Source organism: Gorilla gorilla, chromosome 20, assembly GCF_029281585.2.
Source record: "Gorilla gorilla gorilla isolate KB3781 chromosome 20, NHGRI_mGorGor1-v2.1_pri, whole genome shotgun sequence".
NCBI lineage: Eukaryota > Metazoa > Chordata > Mammalia > Primates > Hominidae > Gorilla > Gorilla gorilla.
In genome coordinates, this window is record NC_073244.2 from 50,456,009 (window position 1) to 50,476,364 (window position 20,356).

At 55.9% G+C, this 20,356-nt stretch overlaps 1 protein-coding gene across 5 annotated transcripts in view; it reads left to right on the top strand.

The window, feature by feature from the left end:
- The window catches only part of ACTN4 (actinin alpha 4), an 83,106-nt gene that overhangs the window by 43,346 nt on the left and 19,404 nt on the right, over positions 1 to 20,356 (top strand). For 3 of the 5 annotated variants that reach the window (XM_019015482.4, XM_019015486.4, XM_019015484.4), the window contains exons 2-8: positions 9,755 to 9,869; positions 10,157 to 10,276; positions 14,231 to 14,317; positions 15,342 to 15,429; positions 17,415 to 17,493; positions 18,693 to 18,774; positions 19,550 to 19,635. In XM_019015482.4, coding sequence (XP_018871027.1) covers positions 9,755 to 9,869; positions 10,157 to 10,276; positions 14,231 to 14,317; positions 15,342 to 15,429; positions 17,415 to 17,493; positions 18,693 to 18,774; positions 19,550 to 19,635 — 657 coding nt within the window. The remainder of the gene's footprint in view (positions 1 to 9,754; positions 9,870 to 10,156; positions 10,277 to 14,230; positions 14,318 to 15,341; positions 15,430 to 17,414; positions 17,494 to 18,692; positions 18,775 to 19,549; positions 19,636 to 20,356) is intronic. The other 2 variants (XM_019015483.4, XM_019015485.4) reach the window with 1 other exon arrangement.

The window sequence follows — 20,356 nt, forward strand, 5'->3', positions numbered from 1 at the left end:
TTGTTGAGTACCTGCTATGTGAAAGGTACCAGTCCAGGCAGTGGGTTCCCACAGCAAACAGAACCCTCCTCTGGGGAGCTTATGCTGCACTTGGGAGGGAGACTGGTTATGAACAAAGAACATAGTTTTTGATGATGAAAAGTGCAGTGAGTAAAACAATGCAGTGTGAGGCTGGGTGTGTTGGCTCACGCCTGTAATTCCAGCACTTTGGGAGGCCGAGGTGGGCGGATCACCTGAGGTTGGGAGTTTGAGACTAGCCTGACCAACATGGAGAAACTCTGTCTCTACTAAAAATAAAAAATTAGCCGGGCCTGTAATCCCAGCTGCTCGGGAGGCTGAGGCCAGAGAATAGCTTGAACTCGGGAGGCAGAAGTTGCGTTGAGCCGAGATCACGCCATTGCACTCCAGCCTGGGCAACAAAAGCGAAACTCCATCTCAAAACAAAACAAAACAAAACAAACAAACAAACAAAAAAAACCAACAACGCAGAGTGGAGTGATAGCCTAGGGGAGATGACAGAGTCCAGGAAGGCCTCCTGGGTTGCTGACATTTGAGGCAAGTCCTGAGTGATGAGACAAAACCAGCTCTATAAAGAGCTAGACGAAAGTCTTAGACTAGTATTTCTCATGAGGAGGAGACAGCGCTCCAAAATCCATCCTTTGGCCTGGCGCGGTGGCTCACACCTGTAATCCCAGCACTTTGGGAGGCTGAGGCGGGTGGATTACCTGAGATCAGGAGTTCGAGACTAGCCTGGCCAACATGGCAGAAACCCGTCTCTACTGAAAATATAAAAATTAGCCGGGTGTGATGGTGGGTGCCTGTAATGCCAGCTACTCGGGAGGCTGAGGCAGGAGAATCACTTGAACCCGGGAGGTGGAGGCTGCAGTGAGCCGAGATCATGCCACTGCACTCCAACCTGGCGACACAGCAAGACTCTGTCTCAAAACAAACAAACAAAATCCGTCCTTTGCAGCAGCAACACGCACGCTTTCTGGCACCTCAAAGGGGATTGTCCAAGACTGGAACACTGGCTGCAGGGAGGGGGCCGGGTGCAAAGAGCTGGTTTCTGGGTGGACACGCAGGACCTTTGGAATGCTTGCTACCCCACTCAGCAGTATTTATACCTCTCCTCCAACTGCGAAGTCAGAGCTTTTTCATGCAGGCTGAGAAAACTCCGAATAAGGCAACTTCAGGCCAGGACATAAGACGCATTCCATATTTCACTGTAATTGCTTTCAAATTAGGTTATGTCGTCATGTAACAGGCACACACAGTGCACTTGCTTTGCCCCTGGCCAGGGTTGGGTCCTGGACAGGCTGCCCCGTGTGTCGCTGAACCGCCGCAGTACCAGCCCTGATTGCCTGGGCAGTAGGGCTGTCTGCGTCCCACGTTGCTGCACCCATCTAATTTGTGGCTGTGTTATTGTGACCTGCTCGTTTTCTGTTCTTTCAACCTGCTCCCTGGCTTTTATCTCCTTCAGAATCTGGTGGCAGTGGATCTTCAAAAAGTGCTCAGGTGTGCAGTCTCACAGGCCAGAGGCTCCATGGGCCCCCTTGCCAGGGCGAGCATCTCTGCCTGTGCCGCTGGTAACCCAGATTCCAGAAGGCTTAGCCGTCTGGCCCTGAAAGCGCCTTTATAGTTGGTGATGAAGCCCATGGGCTGGGGAGCCGTTTCTGCTTTCAGGAACTGAAAAGATGCCCCAGTGGGGCTAGGCCTTGCCTGAGGTCTGGCAATAGCCTGCCAGATGGGTGATAAGAAGGCCTACCCAGGTGATAAGCCTACCCAGGAATAAATAGCTGTACCTCCCCTGTGTCCAAGCCCTGGACACCCTTCCCTAGGACCCATGGAAGCAGGAACCATGGGCAGCGCCAGAGGCCACAGCAGGCAAGGTGGAAGTTCAGGAGGTGGGACGGCGCCCTCCCCCTCAAAGCAACTGATGCCCCAGCGGAGCGACAAACCCTACACGGTATTTCAGAGCCAAGGTTTGAAAACTCCCAGGGTGCTAGGGAGCTCCGTCTGGCCTCCGGGTACCTGGGGGTGGGGCTGGCTGTGGCCAGTTGCAGTCAACCCTGAGCCTGGGCAAAATGCATGCAGGCTGGTCCTCCTGGGTGATATCCTGCTAGGCGGGTGGGCAGTGTACACGGCAGAAGAGGGTTGCGGCATGAGGCAGCAAACGTTTTTTTCTAAAATCTTGTCAAGCGTGGGGTCCGTGGAATCCACATGTGAGCATCAGCCTGGTGGGTGGGGAGAGTGAAGCCTGCGATCCAGTCTGGATCCTGTGCTACACAGTGCAGAGCCGGCATGCTCACCCCTCCTGAGGGATCGCTCGAGCCTATTTCTAGGCCCAAAGCGACTTTGCAAGAGACTCCCTTTATTCTGGGCTTAGTGGAATTCCAGCTTCCAACAGCCATTTCCCTCCACCCGCTTCAGTTCTGAGAACATGTTTTGTAACAGGAAGGCAGGAAGAAAAGAGAAGGCGAGTTTGTTCAGCTGGGTCAGCTGCATCCCACTAAGGCCCTTTCTTCCCTCCAGCTCACCATCGCTCTGCCCACTGGAACCACTCGGTTGCCCGGTGTCTGCCGAATGTTTGTTTCTTAATCAGCGCCCCAGAGTAGAGAGGGCTTTGCCTCTTCGGGTTGAGGGAGGGAGTCATTGATGAATGGCTCATTAAAGCCCACTGCTGCCACATTCCTGGGTGCTTAGGTCACCTCCTGAACAATATCCATCATTCATTCACCTACCGCCCCACATCCTGGCGGCTGGGAGGGGTCCCTGTGATGCAGGAAGGACTTTATGACCAGAGATGCTAGGTCTCCGTCTCCCTCCTGCAGCCCACAGTGACAAAGCAGAAACTGCTCTTGGGGCCCCCTAAAGCCCGCCTTAGCTGGGTCACCGTGGGCCTTGGCACACGGAGGGGTGACAGTGGATCCCAACTCAACTGACAAGCTTGCCTTTCTCTGTTCTTCCACCCCCCTTCCCCGCACTCACACCCTGTGCTATTTTAGCAACCAGAGAAGCCTCTTTAATAGGCTGCCCGTGTGCAGGGGCAAGCTCTGAAGCCTCCTCTCTGTGGTTTGGTTCACATGTGTTCTCAAAGACAGATGAGTCCACATCCTTCCTTCCTCCCTAGATAGGTCCAGGGCTGGGTGCAGGCTGCCTTCACAGGAGGGCCAGGGACAGGCTGGGAGGAGCGGGGCCAACTTTTGAGAAGCGGGTGAGCTGCTGGGGCGTTGTTCTGCCTGCCTGCCTTGTTCTCTGAGTTTACCTCTAGCTTGGGGACCAAGGGTGGGCTGGGGCCTTCTTTTTTTTTTTTTGAAACCGAGTCTTACTCTGTCTCCCAGGCTGGAGTGCAGTGGCGCGATCTTGGCTCACTGCAACCTCTACCTCCCAGGTTCAAGCGATTCTCCTGTCTCAGCTTCCCGAGTAGCTGGGATTATAGGAGCCCGCCACCACGCCCAGGTAATTTTTGTATTTTTAGTAGAGACGAGGTTTCACCATGTTGGCCAGGCTGGTCTTGAACTCCTGACCTCAAGTGATCCGCCCGCCTTGGCCTCCCAAAGTGCTGGGATTACAGGTGCGAGCCACTGCGCCCGGCCCTGGCTGGGGGCTTCTTGACCTGACTCTGCTGTCTCTCCCTCACTGGCCAGCACCTCCCATTCTACTCAGACATCGTGGAATGAATGCCCACCCCGTGTTTGTATGTATTGTCTGTGTCTGTGTGACATTAAGCAAGTCACTGAACCTCTCCCTGCCTCAGTTTCCTCATCAAATGGAGATAATATCGCATGTGATCATGGGGTTGGAGGTTTTAAAGAGTTGCTAATGTGTAAATAGTAAGAACTAGCAATTAGCCATTATAGCATAATTACCTTTAATATATCATGCCCCCCGCACCCCAGTGCTGAATGTAATTTTGGGGGAGGGGTGGGTTGAGACAGGGTCTGGCTCTGTCACCCAGGCTGGAGTGCACTAACACAATCTCAGCTTACTGCAACCTCTGCCTCTCAGGCACAAGCTGTCTTCCCACCTCAGCCTCTCGAGTAACTGGGACTATAGGCGCTCAGTACCACGCCTGGCTAATTTTTGTAGTTTTTGTAGAGATGGGGTTTTGCCATGTTGCCTAGGCTGATCTCAAACTCCTGGGCTAAAGCAATCCTCCCGCCTCGGCCTCCTAAAGTGCTGGGATTACATGGTGTGTGCCACCATGCCTGGCTGGCCAGAATGTAAATGATAACTGTTTTGCTTCCTCCTGTGTCCAGTACATAATAGGACTCCAAGTCAGTATTTGTGAGGCAGGTGCATGCCTCTTAGGTGCGGTCCTGAGGGCATGGCCACTGCCACGTTCTGGACAGTCAGAGTCGCTGCTGCCCCTGGAAGATGACCGCGATCATGAAGCCCAGGAGAGCTCGATGCTTTTTGCCTTTCCCTCCTCCCACAGAGGGCTGGCAGCTCTGGTTCCTCCCAAATGAAATAGAAACCTTGAGTTTGCATTTCTTCTTTGGCGTGCCGGCAGGGCACCTCTGCCTTCCTCTTCCTGCCAGGGGGAGGAAGTTTCTCTCAGGGGCTCTTCACCCTGCTTTATTCCTGGCCATCACACATTGACCCTTGTTCCCTTCGGCTCTTTCCCCGCATGGCAGGGACAGCATGACCGTTTAATGGCTTTGTGAGGCCAGCATGCCAGCCTCACTTCTTTACTCCCTTCCTTCTCGGAGTGGGCTCTGTCCCTTCTGCAGGAGGGCTTTGGCACATGCTCTTCCCAGCATCTGGAAGGTCTCCCTCGTTTTTGTCTTATTAACTCCTCATCCTTCAGCTCAGAGTTTGAGAATGACTTCTTCAAGGACACCTTTCTGTGTCTGCCTCACCAGTCGCTTGGTGCCCCCCCACCCCGCCACCATGCTGACCGCACTCTTCAGCTCCCATCCCAGGGGAGGTGACACAAACTTGGCCCCAGGAGCCCAGCACCTGGCTTTAAACCCAGCTCTGTAACTTTCTAGGTGTGTGACTGATGGGAGCAAGCCACTTCACCTCTCAGGCCCTCCGTTTCCTCATCTGCAAAATGGAGGCAGTACTAGCACCTCCCTCCAGAGATGATTACGAGGGTGACAGAATTAGTAAGTGACCAAGTGCCTCGAGCAGTGCCTGCCCCTAGTAGACTCTATGGAAGTGTCTGCTGCAGTTATTGCTGTTATTATTACCACTTTTCCTAAGGGCGTGATTTCTGGAGTGGACTGATCACTTGATTAATGAGATCAGACCTGGAGCCTCATGAGAGTGTCTGCTTTTGCTCACTGTTACGGATTCAGCACAGGGCCTGGCCCTCTGCTGACCCCCAGCATATGCTTGTCCAGGGAATGAATATGTACGGACCCATGGTGGCCTGGGGCATCATGAGGTCGGCTGCCCACATTCTGAGAATTTTGCATGGTGGAGGGTGGCGTGGTGGGCGCATAGGGCCTCCATCTATAGAAACCACCTCTCCACACCATCCACCCCACGCAGCGTAGTCTAAACCGGGTAGGGAGAGGAAGGATGGAAGCAGAGTGTTATTTTTGTAACCAAGTAGAAAAAGCGATGAATTTTTAATGTCCCATTCGAACTCCAGCTCCTACTCACCAGTCTCTCCGCATGGAGAAGTGGCCGTCATGGTCGACCTGTTCCCCAGGGTGGCCTTGTGAGTGCAGGCTGTCCTCACCAGAGCTGAGGGCTTTGTGAACCTCTGATGTCAATAGATGCCCCTCATCTTCCAGGAGGACAAAACAGGGCAAAGCAAGACATGGGGTGAGGACAGGAGTGCATCAGTGGGATTCCCCAAGCCTGTGTCAGGTCTGGATCTGGGTGGGAGTTCCCTTCTGCGTCATCCAGGCCAGGAGAGTGGGCGTCCTCCCTGAGCACCTGTGCTTGGGGCTTTGCCTGTGTCAGTCAGGAAGACAGAGCACACGGAAGAGTTACCATTGATTTCAGAGCAGACCTTCCTTTGACATGCATTTAACACATCACGGAGTGATTGACATGTGTCCTTGCGTTTAATCCCTATCTTAACCTCTCGGTTACTGTCCTGTTTATCAGTGAGGAAACTGAGGCTTATTGCTTGCCTGAGGCCTCAGTGGCAGAAGCAAGATGTGAATCCGCACCTGTGTGATGCCCAAGCCAGAGCTCTTGTTTGCTACCCAGAGGAGATGAGCACAGGTGGGATGTACGTATGGAGGGCGGGTAGGGCAGCAGCCCCTCTGAGGACAGGTGGCCAGAACCCAAGCGGCGAGGTTTGTTCACAGCCTCAACAGGGTGGGGTGGGGCCATCCACAGAGGGTCTCCTGCCATCCCATTTTCCCTGCATACCAGTGGGTGGTCTGAGAGCCTTTGCAGAGAAGAGACTGGATCTCAGCGTGTGCTTATGTGTGTGTGTACATGCACATACATGCGTGTGATTCATCTGGCTCTTACTTTATGCCAAGGAGCCTGTCAGATGCTTTAAATGTATTTTCCCTAGTTTAATTCTTAGAGCACACTGCAGGAGGTAGATTCTGATAAATCCATCTTACAGGGAAGGAAACAGACTTAAGTAGGTAAAGTCACTTGGTTGAAAACATGGAATGAGTAAGCCAAGGGGCTGGTATTCAAACCCAAACCCAGGTCTGTGCCCCTGCAGAGCCTGCAGGAGCAGCCCACACAGGCTGAGGCTGTGAGGGGTGCTGTTTGCACGCGTGCCTGGCCCTCCCTGCAGCCCAGGTGCCTAGGTCTGGGCCTGGCAACACCAGAGCACGGGGCCTTGCCCTCGGGGAATAGCCCTCTTTTGTCCTCAGGCTGTGGGATGTGTCTTGGCTACTTTGCTGCACAGCAGTGCCTGCTCTCAGGCACATGTGAGAGTAGAGGCCTAGCATCCGTGGCCACTTCCTTCCCAGCCCATTTGCTGCTGCCCTTTGCTCTGCAGGGCTGCTGGGCTCCTGGGCTCCACGCCTGCTTGCTGCCTGCCATCAAGGCTGGCAGTGCTCTGGGGCTGTAAAGGTGCAGGCGCCGTACTTCCCAACCCCTGGAGCTCTCACATGGTAGGAGAGAAAGCTCATGTGCATGCAACATCCAATAAGACTAAAAGTGACTGGGGGGTGGTACGGGAGAGGTGCTGAGGGTGTAAAGGTGCAGGCGCCGTACTTCCCACCCCCTGGAGCTCGCACATGGTAGGAGAGAAAGCTCATGTGCACGGAACATCCAATAAGACTAAAAGTGACTGGGGGGTCCTACGGGAGAGGTGCTGAGGGTGGGCCGGGGACAGAGCAGGCACACTGTGGAGGGGGTGGGCAGGACTCCTGAGACCAGGGCAGGGAGGGAGGAGACTCTGGGAGGCACAGGGCCATCCAGAGAGCTGCCACTTCCCTGAGCATTGCCATGCACGCTGCAGGCATGGCCATCTTGAGTCCTCACACTGCCCGTGGCCTAGGTGGGGTCTTCATCCCCACGTTGCAGAGGAGGAAATGGAAGTTAGGAAGGTTAGGTGACGTGCCCACATGAGTGGTGTAAGCATGGTTCCCGCCCTGGGCTCTCTGAATTCAGTATTGTATGGGGGAGGCTGGGAAGGTGAGTTAGTACTCTCTGTAGTGAGAACCTGCCTTGGCTTCCCTACCCTCAAGGAGTTCATAGCCGTGGGAGGGAGGGAGACAAGAACTGTTAGAGACCAGAGAGCAAGGGCGTGATGCGGTCTGCAGGGAGGAGGCTGTCTGAGGCAGAACCAGGTCAGGGAGGCCATGGTGCGGGTACCCTCCAGGCACAGCATTTGGCCTGACTTTTGAGGGGTGCCCAGGGTTGGCTACATGGCGGGGCGGAGGTATCTTTAGTGGGGGAACAGCGTTGTGCCACCAGGAGGGGTCTCTGTCTCCCAAGTAGAGGAATTCTCCATGGTGAGAGGTGGGGGGGGGGGGGGGATGGTCTAGCTGTCCACGCTTGCCCCCTTTCGGATTTGGAAGGAAGCCCCATGCTGGGTCCACACTGGTATGGCGTATTAATTAGGCAGCTGCTTTGTCTGGGAGGGGGCTTTGTGTCGAGTCTCCCTGAATGAGCAGGGCTGGCGACAGTTGTCAAAACACATGGTGCTTGGCCAGAGCCTCCGTAGAAGCCCCTTGTCCTCCGCATGGCCTCCGCCTGCACCCGGGGCGTGGAATGTGCTCTTGTGTGTCCCTGGCTGTCTGCCTGCTTCTACACTGGCCCCTGCAGATGGAGGGGGTGGGATACAGGGGTTCCTATAAGAAGCAGACACTTGGGGTTTTTCCCAGGCCCTGTTGCAGGAGGGTGCGTGGGCTGGTTTCCCTGAAGGCGCCTGGGCGTGTTGGCGTTAACTGATCTGAGATCTTCTGTGGCCCTGATGTCTATGAGCATGCCCCAGCTTGCAGGGGGCTGAGTAGCCGGGCACCACCAGGAGGCTGCGTGCCCTGTGCTTGGGTGTACCCATGCCCTGTCAGCATCGTTGGTCTGTTAGGGTCAGGGACTTAGGCTTCTTGTTTAGTACCCTCCATCCCTTCCAGTTGATCATCAGAAACATTCTCCTTAGATGCGGCTGCCTAACCCTGGTGAGGGGGCCTGCCTCCCACTTGCCTTCCAGCCTCCTCTAAGCTGCACTGAGTCTTAAAAATAGGAAGGATAGGGCTGGGTGTGGTGGCTCACGCCTGTAATCCCAGCACTTTGGGAGACCAAGGCGGGTAGATCACTTGAGGCCAGGAGTTCAAGACCAGCCTGGCCAACATGGTAAAACCCCATCTCTACTAAAAATTAGCTGGGCATGTTGGCATACACCCGTAGTCCCAGCTACTCAAGAGGCTGAGGCATGAGAATCGCTTGAACCCAGGAGGTAGAGGTTGCAGTGAGCTGAGATTGCGCCACAGCACTCCAGCCTGGGTGACAGAGCGAGACTCCTTCTCAAAAAAAAAAAAAAAAAAAGGAAAAAAAAGAATAGGAAGGATAGGGCATGGCATGTTCTCCAGGAGACAGAGGGGCGGGGGCATCTTGCTTGCAGGAAGCCAGGCGACACAGGCGTGTGTGCAGGGCTCAGAGGGTCTGTGTTCCTGGCCTTTCCTGGGAGGGCTTGCTGTTGGGCTGCCCAAAGCTCAAAGAGAGACTCGAGGAAATCCTGCATTTATGGGAGCTTTTCTTTTCCTGCCACTTTCCTGTTCTGGGTTGTATCTGTGCACGTGATTGGAACGTGGCAGCCTGAGCTCCTGCCTGAGGAGAGCAGCCACGGGTCATGGAAGCCAGGGTCCAGCTGGGGACTTTGGGTCTAGCTGGCAGATGAAGGGCTGGCCTTCATCAAGAAAACAAGCCCCATGAGGGCAGGAGCCCGGCCTGTTCATTCCACACCACTGAGCCTGGTGCTCAGTCGTGTTTGTGTGACTGAGTGAGCCGGCGGCGGGCTGAGGCGCTTTTGTCTGATGTGTGTACTGGTCTCCCTTGAGGCAGCTTGGGGGTGTGGAAAAAGCACATGTTGCCAAAATTGACAGACCTGGGTTCAAATCCAAGCTCTGCCACTTACCACCTGGATGGTCTTGTGGTGGGTCATTAACCACCCCGAGCCTCAGTTTCCTCACATCTGCCTCCCGGGGTCATTGTAAGGATCAGAAACAATGTGTGTATCGGCCGTGTACGGTGTGTGTCGGCGAGTGCTCCGTGGCAGCTGCGGTTCTCCTGAGGTCAGAGCTGCGGCCCCGCAGGTGTGTGGAGAGAGCCCCGACAGCCAGGCTGACTCTGCGCACTGTCCTTTGTTCTGCTTCCCCAGACCTTCACGGCGTGGTGCAACTCCCACCTGCGGAAGGCAGGCACACAGATCGAGAACATTGATGAGGACTTCCGAGACGGGCTCAAGCTCATGCTGCTCCTGGAGGTCATATCAGGTGAGGCTCCCAGCCATGCAGTGCGGCCCAGCCCTGGCACAGGTGCTCTGCCACAGCGGTCCCCAGAGACCCTGCCCACCCAGCTGTCCCATTGCTCCTGGGGAGGAGAGGGCACCCCTTAATAGCTGCACAGTGGTCTGATGGGTGGGGCCAGAGTGGCCTGGTGGGCCAGCAGAGGAACCTGCTTTTGGAGAACAGAGGAGACTCTAAAGCCTCTCTCCCTCTCGCCCTCTCTCCCTTTCTCTCTCTCTGTCTCGCCCCCTCTTTTCTCTTTGTGCACTTCTCAGGGGAGCGGTTACCTAAGCCGGAGCGGGGGAAGATGAGAGTGCACAAAATCAACAATGTGAACAAAGCGCTGGACTTTATTGCCAGCAAAGGCGTCAAGCTGGTCTCCATCGGGGCAGAAGGTGAGCTGGAGGTGGGGCAGCGAGGGTCCTGCTCAGTTTCTGACCTTTAGGCTCTGAAGCACAACATCTGCATTCTGAAGAGAAGTTTTGTTGGTGGCAGGGCGCTTGGGGCACTCAGAGCCCCAGTACATACTCAGCAGTGATCACAACAACTGCTCTTGATATGATGCTGGGCTCACAAGCTCCCCCAACCCCTTGGAAAAATCTGGTGGGCGCGGTCCAAATCTGGGAAGTGCAACCCACCCAACCACGGGGGCGGCGGCTTCTGCAGGGGGAGGAATGGTTTTGACTCGGACTCAGGTCGCCCTGACTGGTTCTCCTTGTGCCAGGCTCAGCAGACAGTGACAAACATGTGCCATGGCCTCTCTCTGTACCAGGAACACCTTTCTCATTATGCCCTGCCCGGTATCAGAGAAGGACTGGAGGCCCCATGTCAGGCATTGGGACAGGGAGTACATGGCCAAAGGTCAGTGCCTAGACTTTGCCCTGTGTGCATGGGCTTGGAGAATTTTGCCTCTGACCACCCCAGGATCCTCCTGGGCCCCATGTAGATAACCAGGACCACAGTCCACTACCTGCAGGCCCTCACTAGAGCAGCAGGCTCTCAGCAGGGGCCCCTGGGTTGAGCTCCCAGGCACTTTTAGAGACAGGCGAGGCCTGATGGAGCCCCAGCAGCATGAGCTCGCAGTCCGCTCATTAGTCAGAGTAAGATTTCTTCACCCTGACATCCATGTTGTCCCAGCTTCTAGAAAAACAAAGTAAACTAATTGCCATTAATGACAGGGCTCTGAGAGTTTGGCCAAGACTCCGGGCCAGAATGTGTGTACTGAGTTCCAAGGCTCTGCCCCGGCCCAGGACCTCTGCGATGAGGGGTGCCAAGCCTTGCATGCCACAGTCGAGGTGGTTGGTGTTTGTTTAAAAAAATCACAACCCAAAAATTCAGTCAGGCCCTGAGATTTTCTGTCCTTGCATGGATCTTTCCTCCAGGCTCTGTTCCAGCCTTCTGCTTCTCACAGCTGCATTTATTTTGCTCAAATGCTAGTCTGTAAATACAGAAGGGGTTAGAGGAGAGACCCATGTCAGTCATCAGTTTTCATTTGGAGAAAAACTTGGTCTAAAAATGTTCTCTTTTCATGCCCAAATTGGTTCACTCCCAATCCCTGCGACTGTGGGGCCTTGGAACAAAGCCTAATGGAGGCGTTCCTGGGGCTCAAGGCACCTGAGAACCCCGCCCCACCCTGTCCCCCTGTCCTTCCACATGATTGGGCATTCATGGGAGCATTGGCTTCCCGTGGGGGTGATGAGAGGGGCCGGAGGCACAGCTGCAGGTCAGAGAAGCAGCTGGTGGATGTGTCATGAGAAACGCCATCCTCCTCTCCTCACCGGAACTCCATAAGCCCTCCGTTACCAGCTGCACCTGTACTTGCTGAGCCGGGGAGCTGCGGCCTTGCCCAGCTCTGCAGGCCCGGCCCTCAGGAGGTGCACAGAATAGATTTCCTGAGGCTCAAGCTGCCTCGCTGCACTAAGGGGCAGGTGGTGCTGCTCAGTTTCTGGGTCTGCGGCTCTGAACCCTAGGACAGGGTGGACACTGGGTCCCTCCCCTGTCTCTGGGCAGCAGAATGAGCATATTTCCTCCTCTCAAAACCCGAAAGCTGTGGCTCATGGACACCCTCTTCCTCTGGGTGTGTCCCCGGGGGAAGGTGGGCCCCATCTTCTCTGTGACCTCTCCACCTGCTTCCAAGCAAGCCTGCCCTGGAGTATTCTGCTCAGAGGTCAGTGAGCAGGGTCTCCTGTGGTGTCCTGGGCCTCCAGCTCTGCAGTTAGCTTTGGAACTCACCCCTGTGCCCAGCCCTTCCCCGAGAGTGGTTGCAGCAGTGGCGCCCCTCTGTCTTCTTTGGAAGCCACTCCATCATGCCCCTTGCATATGGCGTGTTGACAAGTGGGGAGGACTGCCCTAGGCACGGCTGGCTGATGGACTCTGGGATGAGGCACTGCCTTCTCTCACCCAGCCGCAGACACACAGCTGTCCTGGGCCTTGCAGAGATGATTTTTCTCTTAAGTTACTGAGGCTGAAGAAGGTGTGGTCCAAGCCCTTCTTTTGAGAAGTTTCAGCAATTTTTTTTTTTTTTTTTGAGATGGAATCTCACTCTTGTCACCTAGGCTGGAGTGCAATGGTGCAATCTCAGCTCACTGCAACCTCTGCCTCCCGGGCTCAAGCAGTTCTCCTGCCTCAGCCTCCCGAGTAGCTGGGATTACAAGCACCCGCCACCACGCCAGGCTAATTTTTGTATTTTTAGTAGAGACGGGGTTTCACCATCTTGGCCGGGCTGGTCTCGAACTCCTGACCTCAGGCGATCCACACCTGCCTCAGCCTCCCGAGTAGCTGGGATTACAAGCACCCGCCACCATGCCAGGCTAATTTTTGTATTTTTAGTAGAGACGGGGTTTCACCATCTTGGCTGGGCTGGTCTCGAACTCCTGACCTCAGGCGATCCACACCTGCCTCAGCCTCCCAAATTGCTGGGACTAAACAGGCGTGAGCCACCACACCCAGCCGCAAATGTTTGTTTTTAGGTTAGTTCAGAAAGCGTGCAGTCTGGCCTCAGGCCCGTGCTCTCCCCTTCCTGTCAACACAGCAGCCATGCTTGTTCCTCACTGGCCTTCCAGGCACTGGATCCAGTGGTGGTCAGAGCAGCCCCGCCCTCACGAGGGCAGGCAGATGGTGAACAAGTAAACAGCCCGACCAACATGTGCTTTCATGTAGTGATGCCTTGGGGGCAGCACAGGGGCCAGGGAGAGGAACTGGGTGGTGGGTTGGGGAGCTCCTTGGGACGGGCAGTCAGGGAAGCCACCACGAGAGGTGACACAAGCAGAAGCTTGCACGATGAGAAGGACCAGCCAGTTGAGGGTCGCAGGCTAGGGGCGTGCTTTGTGAGTGGACAGAGCGTATCAAAGCAAGAAAGAGCCTGGCTTGCCCAGAGAATGCAGCTAGAGAATTCCAGCAGGATGGCAGGGCCTGGGCCTTCAGGGCAAGCCCTTTCCCTGTGTGTGGGCCAGGCATGGTGGCTCACACCTGCAATCCCAGCACTTTAGGAGGCCAAGGCAGGAAGATCACTTGAGCAGGAGTTTGAGACCAGCTTGGGTAACATAATAAGACCCAGCCTCTACAAAAAGTTTAAAAACTAGCCAGGTGTTGTGGCATGCGTCTGTGGTCCCAGCTACTCGGGAGACTGAGGCAGAAGGATTGCTTGAGCCCAGGCAGTCAAGGCTGCAGTGAGCTATGACTACACCATTGCACTCCAGCCAGCCAGACCCTGTCTCAAAAGAAGGAAACCAAACATGCTCGCTGCTGTGTCGATGTGGATTGTGGGCGGGAAGGGTACATAGGAGGCAGCCGCATTGAGCTCTGGAGATGACAGTGGCTTGGTGGAGAGTGTCGGCAGTAGGATTGGAAGGAAGTGGACAGATTCACAATAAACAATAATGTAGTGCACATTTGCTGACTGCGAGATGAAAAAGACCACCTTTGCCCTGAGAGTGGGGGCCCGGGGTGCCCCCCTGTAGTCAGGAGGTACGCAGATGAAGGCAGAAATGTACAGAGCACTGAGAGTTGAGAGAGGTGTGAACAGAGGCCACACGCCTGGGACCAGCCTCTTGGAGGAGCGGTTTTTTGAGTTGGGTCAGGAGAAGGAGCTGGCTGCGGGGCCAGGGACCCCTGTGGCCAGAAGCCTGCAGGCGCTCAGCAGCAGGAGGCTCTGGGACGGTGCTGCCTAGAGACTGTTCCCTGCATTTTCTCCTGAGGGAGGTGGAGGAGGACGGGCCTGGGAGATGCAACCAGGGGGTGGTTTGGAGCCTTTCTCTAGATGGGGCTGGAAGGCCACCTTCAGGTTGGACGGAGGAGCCTCACTCTGGTTTTAACGACCTTCTGCCCTCTGCCCCCTTCCCTGTGTGCAGAGATTGTGGACGGCAACGCAAAGATGACCCTGGGAATGATCTGGACCATCATCCTTAGGTTCGCCATCCAGGACATCTCCGTGGAAGGTGAGAGCCACCTATACTGCCCCCACTTCCCACCTGAGTCAGGGCGGGTTAGAGGAGAACTGAAGTGTGATCTTCATGCTTCAAGCCTCTTCCTGTTTCCTTGGGGTCACTCACAGGGCCTGGCCCTTGCAGGGGTAGTCAGTGGGTGGCAGGTGAAGGGAGGCTCCTCCCAGCTGCCTGCCTCTTGGCTCCAGTGCCTTCCGAGTGCCTTTGCTCTCGCAGCCTCATCTCAGTGGACCCTCACGCCACCCTCATGAGATGGGCTAGGATGGCTGGGCCCGTTTTACAGTCCAGGAACCCAAGTCCCAGAACAGACTAGTGAGAGAGTTGGGCCTGGGCCTGGTTCTCTGTCTGCTCGACATCCCCATCCTTGAAACTTGGCCCCCATGGACCCGTTATGAGCTCAGCCCGTCCAGGAATGGACGATTTCGCTTCCCTGCAAGCACCTGTGTGCACACAGGATGGGCAGAGCCACCTGGGCCAGCGTGCGGGGGCTCCCAGGTCCTGGGTCGCAGTGATGACCGGGAGAGATGTGCTTCCTGCCCTCAAAGGGCTCCCGGTCTGTGAGGACAGCCGAGCTATCCACGGGGAACAGAAGGGCCCCCTAGGCCTCTCCACAGCTGGTATTTCACCTTGTTCAAAAGAGGCCAAGGCTGGTATCAAGGGCTTGTCTGCAGTGTGTTCTGGTGGTGAAAGGCACAGGCTTGGTGGCCAGGCACATGGCACAGATTCAGGCCCTGACACCACCACCTCCTGGGGCAGCCCTGGTCAAGCGACTCTCCTCGGGGCCGTGAGGATTAAGCAGGGCCGTGTGTCCTGGCAGTTGGGCCTGGCAGCATCCGTCTGCATCCGGAATGGGAGTGGCCGTCCCGCTGCTATCACTGCTGCTGTTGTTAGGATGGATGTCCTCTCCCCTTGGGTTTCGTTTGACCCCCAGGCCTGAGCCGAAAGTCCCATCCAACTTGGGCTGAGTTCTGAGGGTTTATTTTTGAGCCAGTGCTCACTGTCTTTGTGTGTTTTGCAGAGACCTCGGCTAAGGAAGGGCTCCTTCTCTGGTGCCAGAGAAAGACAGCCCCGTATAAGAACGTCAATGTGCAGAACTTCCACATCAGGTAAGCGCCAGTCCTGGTCATCCTCTCCTTTCCTCTAGGAACCTGAGATCCTTCCTCCCACCTGCCCTGTTTGCTGTGTTTTTGTCGTGGTCTGTGAGATGCCAGCCCTCAGTCAGCCCCTCCCTGGCCACGGGCCCTATAAGCCCATGGGAAGGTCACCTGGTCCTCTCTGAGGAAGAGGAGGCAGTTTCCCAGCCATCCTGGCTGAAGGCAGTAAGGTCAGCCCTCTCGCCGGCCTAATAGAATGTTCTTCGTCCCCAGGCACGGTGACTCTCAGAAGCAACAATAAAGCTTTTCATTTTTGAGACAGGGTCTTGTGCTGTCACCCAGGCTGGAGGGCAGTGGTGTGATCACTCATCCCTGCTGCCTTGGCCTAGGCTCAAGTGATCCTCCTGTCTCAGCCTCCCAAGTAGCTGGGACTGCAGGTGCATGCAGCCACACCTGGCTAATTTTTAATTTTTATTTTTAGTAGGAACAGGGTCTCCCTATGTTGCCCAGGCTGGACTTGAACTCCTGAGCTCAAGCAGTCCTCCTACCCCGGCCTCCCAAAGTGCTGGGACTACAGATGTGAGCCACTGCCTGCCTCTGGCCTCTTCCTTTATTTTGACAGCTCAAGAGTGAATTGTTTTTAGAATTGCTAGTAAATTTAGTGTTGGGGAAAAATGTACTCTGTGGCTGCTAAGATGAACAAGCCTCAGCTCCACCATGAACCTGCTTCCCTCAGGGTGAGCGGGAGATGAGACATGTCCACTATCGCCGTAGCTGAGGCGAGCATGGGCAGTGCCGCATGAGGTCCAGGGGGCGGCAAGAGGCGGGCCTGCCTGGTGGTTGGGAGCACTGGCTCTGAGGGCGGTCCTGAGGTCAGATCCGGTTTGCCTTGTGGCTCCACCCTCTGAGTCTCCTGGATGGCCCGCACAGGAATGAAGAGCAGGGCCTCATGGGATTTGCAGCGGCCTCAGGCTCTCCAGGACCATTGCTGGGTACAGAGGGCTTTTCCCATCGTGCTCACCCTGATAGCATGTGGTCCCTCCCTTGGTCACTCTTCTCTGTGTGTCTTCTTTTTTTTCCTGCCACTAACTGACTGAATCTTTCTATAGTTTCCATTAATTTTCTTCAACTAGTAAGTATCTAGCATGCCCGCTGCATGCCGTTAGTGGAGATACAGTGGCACCCAAACAAAGTCCCCATTTGTGGGAAGTTTACACCACAGCGCGGGGACCAGCTGTGAGCACAGCGGCCATTAATCCTGCAGCATAACTTCAGAGAGAAGTGCTGCACAAAGACAGGGAAGTCAGATGAAGAAAGTTCCCTGGGTGGCCTTTCTGAGGAGGTGACATTGAGCTTGACCTCAGAGGGAACCAACCCTTAGAGGGTCTCAGGGAGGAGAATGTGACCCATATAGCTTGTAACTGAACAACTTGTGGCCTTGGGGAAGGTCCCTTTCCTCCAGAGACCAGCATGCCAAGTGAAATCCTGGCATTTAGCCAGCCCACGGACTGGCCTTCCTGTAAGTCAGGTCCGCCAGGGTGTGGAGGCCACACAGCACAAGCACCAGCATCCTGCAGTGGCCACCTCCCCCGAAGCGGCCTGTCTGGTTCAGGGCGGCCTCCCATGGAAGGTGCTAGCAGTTATAAAGCAGTTGTCAGGAGTCAGGCACTGATCCAAGCATTTACTCATTTAATCCACACAACAGCCCTATGTAGCAGGTATGTCACTATCCCCATCGTACAGATGTGGAAACCGAGATAGCCTGGCTTACCCCAGGTCACGCTGTCAGTAGGCAGAAGAGTCAGGATTTGATCGCAGACTGCCTGGCCCCAGAGGTCATGCTCGCAGCCTCTCTGCCACACTGTCTCCATGCAGTGCCTGGCACAGGCCAGACCGCAGTGAATGGGAATTAGTCACTGCTGTGGGTGCGCAGGGCCATACGGCACTCTTATGACAGTGAGCGGGCCCTCCTATAACCTTTGCCTTTCCTTCCCCAGCTGGAAGGATGGTCTTGCCTTCAATGCCCTGATCCACCGGCACAGACCAGAGCTGATTGAGTATGACAAGCTGAGGAAGGTGAGTGTCTCCAGCTCCCCTTGACGGCCCACAGACATGCCCTGTCTGACCCCCTAACTCCGGGTCACCATCCCCATGCCCTTCCATCGCCAGCCTCCAGATCTGGGTTCTGCACGCAGATGGGCGGCCTGGGAGAGCCTTGTGCAGGCTCTCTGCAACCCCTGGCTCGGTGGCTGACTCTCATCTCCCTTATTCCCCTTGTGGACTGTCCAGTTTCCCTCCATGGCACTGCAACCAACCCGGGGTTATTTAAGGGCCTGGCCAGCCATGCTTTATAACTCCCCTTCCTCAATCTTCTGGATTCTAGAACCTCCTCTGCCCAAAGGGGCAGAGGGCAAGGAATTCAAAACCATCACCACAAGCCCATGTTGCCCATGCAGGGTCCTGCTGTCATTTGCCTGTACAAAGCCTGTATGGATCCAGGCCCTGGCCACCAGAAGCTGCCAGCCTCATGGGGGAAGGCAGGACAAAAATTGTGTCCAAAGCAAAGCACCACACCAGGCCGTGTACATGTGCTCAGACTGAATGGGGTGGCAGGGCATGGGGTCAGAGCAGTGCTGCGGAGGAGGCTAGTGTACCCCGAGCCAGCAGGAGCCAGGAAGGGTCCCGGAAGAAGAGGCAGCTTAGAGCCAGAGGAGGGCTTCCTGGGGGAGGCACCGGATGGCACCCAGCCCGTTCCAGCCACAGTGAGCAAGAGAGCTGGGCCCCGGCCAGGGAGAGTTGGGGTGCAGTGGGCTTTAGTCCTGTAAGCAGTGGGGAGCCCGTGAGGGGGCTGGGGGACACTTCAGGGTGGTTGGGACCTGGGACCTCTCGGTTTGCTCCCTTTACCCAGTCCCCAGTGCTCTCTCAGGCCTGGCCCACATCTTCCAGTCAATGTGAAAACCAGGTTTTAGGGCAGGGGGCTTAAGCTAGGGTCTGTGGGTGGCTGGAAATTGTATGAAAAGAGTACACCTGCATTTTTCTGGAGAAAAAGCCCTGGTTTGCCCCACAAAGATTTCACGAGGCACTCCTGTGAGTGGGAATTGAATTTATCCAGGCGGTGCCCTCCCGCTCACACATCACACGTGGCTGAGAACTGCCTGAAGAAACCCCCAACCCTTGCCCTCCCGGGTCTCTCCCTCTGGGCCAGCCCTGCCTCCCTCCTGCTCCCGCACCCTGCCCTGACGGAGTTCTTGTTGTCCCCACTTGCCTCCTTCTAGGATGACCCTGTCACCAACCTGAACAATGCCTTCGAAGTGGCTGAGAAATACCTCGACATCCCCAAGATGCTGGATGCAGAGGGTAAGTCATCTCTTCAGCCAGCACTGTGCTTCCTGATGGCCTTTTCTGTCCAGGGCTGGCCTCAGGCAAGGGGCTGTGGGCACATCAGAGCTTTGGGTCACCTTGGGGAGCTGGCAGAGCCAGCAAGAAGGGCTGAATGATTCTGGGTGAACTGGGAACAGCCATGTCGCCCTGGGAGACAGAGCAAGGGTAGCCTGGGCTGGCCAGATGCCTTCAGGGATGAAGAAGGGTATGGGGAGGGGGAGCTGAAGGATCAACTCTCCTGAGGGTGCATCTCCTCAGGGCCCAGGAAGGGCAAGGTGGCTGAGGAGGGGTGCTTCAGGCTTCCTGCGAGCAACCCTGGCCTCTCCCTCCCTACCTGCAGCAGGCATGGAGTATGGAGCCCGACAAAGTGGAGTGTTTTGTTTTTTCCTTTTCCGGCTTTGCTCCATTTCCCAGCCAGGCACTGCCCCATTTCCTAGCCATGCACTGCCCCATTTGGGACCTGTGTCTCTGGCCTCTGGTGGCCCTTGGAGTTGACTGTCCTGCTGCTCCTTGAGGCGATTCTCAGAGAGAGGAAGTGGCCTCATTTTAATCCGCTTCCCACAGCCCTGTCCTTTCCAGACCCATGGGAGAGGGAGGGGCTGAGGGTGTGGCTGAGCCCACCCAAGTCACGCGTCACTCTGCGGGTCCCTCTCCCCCAAGGCCGTGGCCTTGGGAGCCCGTGGATCCCAGTGAGTGACGCCTCCACCCCCCGCCCTACTCGGGCAGTTTAACCCTTGTTGTTCACTTGCAGACATCGTGAACACGGCCCGGCCCGACGAGAAGGCCATAATGACCTATGTGTCCAGCTTCTACCATGCCTTTTCAGGAGCGCAGAAGGTACCGAGCAGGGCCAGGCAGGCTCTCCTCGCCGCCACCGCGCAATGCCGCCGCTGCCTCTCGCCTCCCATGCTCACCTCATTTCTCTTGCAGACGGCAGTGGCCTCTCTCCGACTGGAAGCCACCCCCAGCTCCCTGGCGTTGCTGCCCCCTCAGCCTTAGCTCACACACCTATTGGGTACCTCATCTGTGCCAGGCTTTTCCAGGCATTGAGGATGCCCTGGTGACTGAGTCAGACAAGGTCCCTGTTCTCAGGGCACTTCCATGCTAGTGGGAGAAACACACAGCAGGCCAGTCACAGGAGTGGAATAGAGAAAATGGGGCCAGATGGGGGACAGAGATGGCTGGGGTGACCTTCAGCTGGTGCTGTCAAGTGGAGGGGTGACGTGAGCAGGTACTTGCAGCAGGAGCTGCTAGATGCAGGCTGGGGCACAGGTGTTCCAGGCAGAGGGTGAAGCACTACGAAGGCCCTGAGACAGGAAGAAGCTTGGCATATTCAGGGACCAGCTAGAGAGGAGTGAGTGACAAGCAGTGATGGGTCAGGCCCAACAAGACCCTTGTGGTGTGGGATAAGAAATTGGTGTTCCACTCTGAGGGCCATGGGAGCCCCTTAGGGTCTTACTCCGTGGTGGGAGCTGCCCACTCACATTTTCAGACAGATCATTTAGCAACTGACTCCTCCAACCCAAAACAAAGCTGCCTTTATAGGGCCCACAGCTAG